This window comes from Galleria mellonella, unplaced genomic scaffold (genome assembly GCF_026898425.1).
Source record: "Galleria mellonella isolate WM207_F2 unplaced genomic scaffold, CSIRO_AGI_GalMel_v1 utg57, whole genome shotgun sequence".
NCBI lineage: Eukaryota > Metazoa > Arthropoda > Insecta > Lepidoptera > Pyralidae > Galleria > Galleria mellonella.
In genome coordinates this window covers 5,137,312-5,146,053 of record NW_026442119.1, presented here as the reverse complement: position 1 = coordinate 5,146,053, position 8,742 = coordinate 5,137,312, and the positions used below count along the sequence as shown (strand labels likewise).

Genomic DNA, 8,742 nt, shown 5'->3' with positions numbered 1-8,742 from the left:
GAATGGAGGTACCCTGACTCCCACACGGCAGGATTCCATGTTCTGTGCGCCTGGCTCTACGCTCATCTTGATATTCGTGAACAGTTGGAGGTCACCAGTAAAGCAAATGGTATTAAGAGGATGTATAATATTTGTAGAATGTAAACGTTTATTAATACAGTAATAATAGTAATATAATTGTAAAGAAGGAGAACAATAGAAAATATAAAAAAGGTATAATATTAAGACGATATGTGTGCCGTGGCGCCAACAACACATTCTTTTTTACATATACGCATGCGCGGCCTGCGCGCGCAACCCGTAGTCGCCGAGCGCTTGCGCGTCCTGCGCGCGCATAGGTACATCAAACAAGCTGCGTGCGCGACCGACCGTATTACATATATATATATAATATTTACGCTTGTCTGCGTGTTTTTACAAAATAAATAAAATATATAATTTTATAAGTATGCTACACTCTTTTACGCAAAAACCACAAAATAAATTTGATTAAAATTTAATATCAGATCGTTTATATCCTAAATTAGAACAAGTTATTTTATATACAATTTACGCGGGCAAAACCGCGGGATACGAATATATAAAAATTATATAAAAAATATACGTTTTCTATTTAATATGTTCTATTAATATTAATCGAAAGACCAAACGATAGGCCACTATGAAAGAAAATAAAATAGATAATGGGTATGTGAATTATAAATACATCGACATATATTCAAACAACATTACTTGCCTGCGGACCTCTTTTGCAAATTATATACTACATGGCTCACTCTTTACACCTCTACTCGTTTTGCAAATTCATATAGATCATTATTGGTTAAAATTATAGCTCTAGCTTGACGCTATCTTGCAGTAAATAATTTATGAATTATATATATATATATATATATATATATATATATATATATATATATATATATATATATATATATATATATATATATATATATATATATATATATATATAGATAAAAATATTTAAATATATACAAGTTATATATGTAAACCTACCAGAGCAGTACATTTATTAATTTTTTTTTAATGTGCAGAAATATAACCCACTACCTACGAAAGGTAAGGTCGTGTGTTAAATCATTGCACTGGCAAAGTCATTAAAATAATGTCATAAAATTTTGTTTTAAATTTTTATACAATTGTTAATATCAAAGATGATAGTCCTCCTAACTGGAAGTATTTATGTATATATTAAAAAAATGAACATCGCGTAACATACACTTACAAATAATAAAAAGAAATACGGGTGAATTGAGAACCCCTCTTTTTTAATCTTTATATTGAACAAAATTCACTGTAAGAACTTTAAAAATTACATGCAAAACAACTTCCATATAAGATTTTGATGCAAGTGTAAAATTTTGATTCGATGTTGTAGGTGAATGAATTTCCGCAATTTACTTAATAATCCGTTCGCTTATTTTATTGTTTTATGGACCTGAACTTACAACGTATAATTTCTCTGTATATTTTTTGATTAATACATTTTCAAAGAAACAGTAGCATGTTTTTGATTATAATAGCGTCCATTAGCAATATTTTATCGTGTTTATCTGAATATTGTCAGAATTTGAATAATTGTTATAATAAATATAAAGGTTATAAACACATATAGTGATAAACAGAATCTACAATGATTAAATACATATGAATAAAATAATATAAATGAATAAATATTTAGTAACTATATTAGTTTAGTATTAAAGTTAATTACCTTTGTACAAAGATGATATATACTGAAACATAATATTTTCTTTTTCTTTCAGACCTAATATATGAATATTATTAAACATAATAAAAATATATTCTTATAATAATATATTATTTTTTATTAGAACTTTCCATTTTCTTTTTACTGATATATGTAATTTATTCACAAATAATATGTTGTAAACATAATACAATTACCTTTGAATCAAAATAAATTTAATATAAATTTTGTAATACTTAAGTCAACAAGAATATAACCTTGTTATAACTTTAATAACATTTATGAAAAACATTATTGTTATGTACGCATGTCAGTCTATAGGGGAGGCTTATGTCCAGCAGTGGGCAATTAATGATTGATAAGTATGATGATTGTGACGCACTCACTGACATTTTTCAGTATTTATTTATAAATAATAGTGTAAAACATGTTATTAAAAAGATAATCCCTAATTACTCATTTAATCTTCCTTATTTAATCAGGATTTCTTCATTTTCCTCTATTAAGAAAATTCAGTGCTGCAACCTCAATGTTTAGGCCGCTTTCTTAAAAATAATATTCTATTTCAAAAAGGCTGCAACATTATATGAAACGTCATTTCTACACGGCTTAAAGGAGCTAACCAACAATATGCCAACTGTAAATAACCCAAATCTTTTCAGTTTTCTTATATTAGTTTCATTATACCACAGGATTATGGGCGACTCTGGTATTATTAAAGAACAAAGGAAAATTGCATCAGGACTCCAGCACGAAAACAATTTCGGTAAAACTCTGGGTCAGTCCGTAATTACAACGGCTATTACTGTGAACGATGAAAAATTTGATGATAATGAACTCAAAAAACTTTTTGTGAAAAATTTTAATTTATATAAAAATTTAGAGCGAGAAAGAAATAAGAATAGGACTGTTGAGATAATAAGAAAAACAAGGGGCGCTATGAATAGTACTTCTTACCGCGGAATGGAATGTCTTTCGTGTTTTGCAAATGGAACTTCGGCGTTAGATGAAAATTGTTATAGGGGATCTTCGTAAGTATTTTTCTCTAATCTTATATTTTTAGTTTATTATTTTTACTTTTATGTGCGTGTGCGTAAGAGATATATCATCATGTGGTCCTGGTATAGAATGGGCCACCCCTTTCTTTCGCGTGGGTGTCATAAGAGGCGACTAAGGGAACTTAATGGTCAAAGGATGGGTGCTAGCGACCCTCTTACAATATCACCAAAGTTTAACTGCGGTTGCTAACCAAGGTAGGTTGGCAACTATAGTTACCAAGCATAGCAACTACTGGCAAAACATCCCAATGATAAAAACAGTCTCTGAGGGAGGCCTATGTTCAGTGACGGACAGTTAATAGCTGGTATGACGATGATGTAAAGAAAATTAAAATAAGAAAATATCAAAATAAATAAACACAATACAAGATTAGAATTTTATTTTTTGTACAATTTTAATTAAATATAACGTTTTTATTTTTAGACTCCTCAAAAAAGAATGTGCAGAAACTGAAGTGTGTTTTACAGAAATTAATTTTTCTTTCATTAGAAGAGGTTGTATTGTTCCCAAAAAATTAAACAGGACGTTTGTGTGTAAATGTTATTTATGCAATGATAAGCCATGGAATGATTCTACTTATTACGATTATAATAAAATCAGTGACTGGGGATACGATAACATACGTTTTCAAAAACCACTGGCAGGAATAGATTTATTATGCAAAGTTTGTGATACTACAGGAACTAGTGAAGTATCTGATAAAAATTGTAGATTAGGTCGAGAGTAAGTACGGTTTTTTGGTTTAAACTATACATAATTGGTAAATCTTTCCCGTGAATTAGAATAAAAAACATAAGCTTATTGTCTGTCTATATGTCGAATTGTATTTAAATCCGTTTAGCTATTTACAAGTATTAGGGAGAAAATATCAAAATATTTAATAAACTTTTACACCTAATAATGCTAAACTTACCTAAATCAATACAATTATAGATTTATAATCAGAATTACCGGACAAACTTATAACTTAATAAGAAATATTATTAAAATGTTCTCATTGTCAAAGCTAGCACCGACTAAAGCAACAAATAATTCATTATTCATTTTATTCACTGTGATATTTGCGATTATTGATTATTATTAGATGATATTAGTGTTAGTGACACGCATAAAAAAGAAGATTCTGTCAAGTCCGAATTAGTTGACCAACTTTTAGGTTAAATATCTAATGAGATATATACGCAACTGCAACTCAGCATAATTAGTAAAAGTTTTGTTAATTGAGTATTGCATATAATATATTTTAGATTTAGTTTATATAATAAATATCCTATTATACATTTTTGTTTTTCTTGCAGTGCAGACTACATGGTTTGCGGACGCAATCAATTATGCTATGTAAATATTGACAATAAACTAAATTATGTATCTAGAGGGTGTACACAAATGCCAGTGTTTAATTCCATGTATTATTTATGTAACAAAACATCATGCAACAGTAAAGAATTTAAAAATCCTAAATCAAAAACTCATTTAAGAGAATTTGTATATAGTTTTTTGAATAAAAAATTGTCAAGATCTAGAAGTTATGTAGTTAACATTCAATACATAACAACGGCTATTTTACTGATTTTGAGTGTTTTTTATCTGTAGAAATATGAAACCTTATTTGTTATAAAATAATAAATACAATGTCACTTGTTTATGTCAATTTTTAAGAAGACAATGTACTAGTTTCTGTTTATTATTTGAAGTATTTAAAATGAGATTAATTTTTATTGTCGTATATATTAATACGATATCTGCTATAAAATCTGAAGAAATTGAACCTACAGAAAGTAAGAAATATTTACGTTATTTTAGAAGACAGTTGGAAGAAGTAATTGAAGATAATGTTACAGAAACAGCGACTGTTGATGATCGATATTTAGTATCATTCCTAATTAAAAATGTAAAAAAGATTTTTAATGACTTATATGACACTGACTCTACTAAAGTCACTACTATATCAAATATCGAGGCCATTAAAAATAATGTTTTAAAACTTCCTACTCGCAGCACTTTATTGTACTACGTGAATACCGCGTCAACCATATTTAATTATGATAACTCTAGTATTACGTCTTTGACCAATACAATGCCTTTAAAAGATAATTCTACTTCAACTACATTTATAAATGAAAATGAAACTTTAGCACAGTCTTCAGATGACTTTTTTGAAGTAACTGAAAAAAATGAATTGATCCATCTATCAAAAAATTTATTGTTTTTTGAAACAGATCAACAGGACTTTAATATACTGCAAAATGTGGATGCATATTCACTGAATGCATCCGGATTGGACATCCTTGATTCAAGAAGATCATGCATAGCGTGCAATAATGTTGTATCAGAGAATTGCAATGATCCTAAAAACAAATTGTATGTTTATGTAAACTTAGTGGAGTAGATATTAGTATTTTTCTTGTTAAATTATTTATATATTTATTCAGAGTGTTTATAATCTCATTTATCAAAATAATTATTACAATATTATAAAATACTTAAATTTAAACAAGCTGACGACCATATTGATGAAAAATGATGACCGTAGCCATAATAGGTGAGGCATAATAGAACATACTATGTTTTCACTGGGGGGAAAAGGATTGTAAGCAATGGAGTTTGACAGCCCCATTGCTAACAATATGCCTTATTAGGTCGACCTCTACTTGGTTCCCCCAGGAAACCATTGTGAACAATTCTTGTTGAATTCATCACGATGGGCTAACTGACCTACTTTAGCCTCTCCTATCATCCTTCACTGGTGCCCCGCCGGTATATACCGATGGCGCGAGTGGGGCTACCATTTTATTATTATCCATTAAAAAAAACCTATGATTCCACTCTATGGTGTCATGTCTACGTACCCTGTAATTTTACTGCCACTTTTTTGAAGTAGGAACACGAGTCGAACAGAGATGTCCAAACAGACTTGTACAAAGTCATCTCATTATCAATTATAATAAAATCAATAATAATTTAACAAGCGCTATAATTATTTTCAACAGAATTTCATCGACGATATGTGCACGCGACGACGACCTTTGCTATTCACTGCACACTCCATTTGGGATAATCGATCGCGGCTGTTTCAATACGAATCACAACCTAACTACATACGTGTGTTCGTGTAATCTATGCAACTACATATCAATTTCTGAAATGCCATACATATTTTCAAAGAAGCGAGATTGGATTGAGAATGTCGTTGAGCTATCACGTACAAGACATTTTAGAAAATCAGTCTTTAAGGATATGTCGTGCTTGAAATGTGAAGTCAATATGACAACTAGTACAGGAGATATACTCGACAAAGCTAACTGCCTTGAGGGCAATGTGTACGTACTTGTAAAAAGTATACATAATTTCAGTCGATGTTATATATTTTTTTATATTAATAACTAGAACACATAAATCAGTACAAAGTATCCTATGTGCTAAATTAGAATATAACCTGTCCGAGTAGCAAAGTTCATTCAAATCAGTTCAGTATTTTTTGCGTGAAAAACTAACAAACATCAATTAATTGATTCTTAGAAACTCACATTTTTTATATTAATTAACTAACTTTTTGCATGCAACTTCATACACGTGGATTTTAAAAACAGAAAAAAACCAATGATGTAAACAATTTCTAAAGGGCATATCAATATAAAATAATACCAGATTTTAAATTAGATCTTTAGAAATACAATTGTGAAAATTTCATCCAATTTGGTATAGCAGTTTTTTCGTAATGCCGCAACAAACATACCGACAGATAGAAAGACATATATACAAATAAAAAAAAAAATTAAAAAATAGTATTGGTATGATATTTTGGCTTTTATTAGTCTTATTAGAACAAAAAGGGAATATAATTATTTTTTAAATATTTTACAGATATTGCCTAGTTACGATTTTATTGTAATAGTAAGATTAATAGGATATATGATACATAAGTGCTTACATAAAACCACTCGTAAAGTAACAAAACAAAACAAAAATTGATTATTTTGTATGAAATTTAAAAGATACTTATACAATTTGAAATTAGTATGCTACATATACTGAAAATTTGATAATCCTCATCACAATAACTTTTCTTTTTATCTATTATTATATTTCTATTTCCAGCGGTACACTACCTATACATGAGTGCAAAAAAGATGAAATATGCGTTGTTAAAGCTATTAAAAGTGATGGATATATTTGGAGAGGATGTATCAAAGGCCCATTATATAACTATTGGTGGACATTTTGTGACAGCGATCTTTGTAACTATGATGCTATTGCTTCTATATACGACACTGATTGACATTGATATTGGCTTTCTAATAATATTTTTTTAAATATATTTTTATTTTATTTTTACTGATTTTTTTTTTACGGTGACATGTAAAGGTGAAACAACATTCACTTTTATTATTTTTTGTTGTTTTTTGTAATTTAGTCAAATAATAATCCAATATTTTTTTTAACTCGATATTATTATATATTTAATATACATATTATTAAAACTTGAAGATCATATTCTAATATTTATTTTATGAATGTAGTAATTGTGAATTTATTATTTGAGGCGGAGTTTGAACATTTTTATTCTTTAACTGACAAAGCGACACTAAGTACTTTATTGAAAGTTTCATGTGGGGTACAGCATTGAAATATTGACCTGGTTAAAACATAAAAAATGAGATATCAAACCTAAGTTGTTTAAAAAAAATATATTGACATCATTATGAATGTGACTTTTACAATTATTTAATTCTAGTGTGTAATTCTCCCCAAAAATTAAGAACATAATAGATGTCTTATATTACTACTACTAATGACAGAATTGTAACTATTTCTAGTTAATGACTTCATTAATTAAATATTTGGATTTTATTTATCGTCGTATTTAGATAATTTTTATTAAAAATATTTTTTTCAGTATATATCATAAAAAGTAAGTTCAAATGGGTTGCAACGAGAAATAAAATTGTATATACGAATTTAAAGTTATGCAGTCAACTGCATAGGAATACGACCGTCGCGAAAGTAGCTGGGATCACCTGAGTAAGCCCTAGAGCCTTACACAGATATAATTTAATTGAATTTTACGGTTGTAGAGTTCCCCCTTTGAAGAATTTCATCTAGTGGAAACACTCATGTCTACGCTCAAGTAAAACTCTGAACCGCTGATCTGGAATCAGCTGTGTTTATTGATATTTCTTTATACATTTATATTTTGTATTTTCTATATAATTAAAAATATATTTCCTATTATTTGAAAGAACAATGGCAACTATTATATTATTGCAGTAATTGTTGAAAATATTCCGAATGCTTTTTTTATGTTATTTAAATGGATAATAGTAACTCCCGTGTATTAATTTAGTTGAAGTCAATCTTTTGTATCTTAAGATGGAAATTGAGAGCTAGTTTCTTAACTTAAATCTTGTTTTTTTTTTTAAGTTCTCAAAATATTGTCAATAAACAATAAATTCAAACCTGACGAAAAAAAATTAAGTTAATAAGTAACACAGAAATGTTATGTTTATTCCGTTATTTTATCTAGAGATTTCAAATGAAACGGCTTGAATATTTCAAAATGCTTTTTATACGTAGCTACTCGTATCATCGCAAAGCAGGGCGAAAGCTCAAGTGGCCTCCAGTTTTCTTCCTTTATGCTTCATTCCGGTAGGAATTCTCGCTGCAGATAGCGCTGTTGATTTTGATATTGCATGGAAAATGTATGCTTTTAAAATAAATATCATACTAGATTGTACTTTTATATACAAATTTTATATGCAAACAAGCTGAATGTCCATTTGATGGAAAGACATTAAATGGACTATAGACATTACAGAAAATACTGTGGCGATTATGGAATTTACGGCCACTTTCTACCATCGTTACAGCTCGTTATCTACTGTGAATTCACCATATACTTGAGAGTCTAGATGATCGCGGTTTCAAATATGTTTTCTTCCATGAACGGCTCA

General features: G+C 28.8%; 2 protein-coding genes across 2 annotated transcripts; both read left to right on the top strand.

The window, feature by feature from the left end:
* Positions 1-231: 231 nt before the first annotated feature.
* Positions 232-4,384, top strand: LOC113509898 (uncharacterized). Its single transcript, XM_052899407.1, has 4 exons — positions 232-338; positions 2,395-2,763; positions 3,215-3,514; positions 4,090-4,384. Exons 1-4 carry the CDS (start codon positions 232-234, stop codon positions 4,382-4,384), a joined length of 1,071 nt encoding a protein of 356 aa, XP_052755367.1.
* An 83-nt stretch (positions 4,385-4,467) lies between these two features.
* LOC113509899 (uncharacterized) lies at positions 4,468-7,441 on the top strand. Its single transcript, XM_026893326.3, has 3 exons — positions 4,468-5,152; positions 5,782-6,111; positions 6,890-7,441. The coding sequence occupies exons 1-3, from the start codon at positions 4,494-4,496 to the stop codon at positions 7,068-7,070; spliced, it is 1,170 nt and encodes a 389-aa protein (XP_026749127.2). The 5' UTR covers positions 4,468-4,493; the 3' UTR covers positions 7,071-7,441.
* The last annotated feature ends 1,301 nt before the right edge of the window (positions 7,442-8,742 follow it).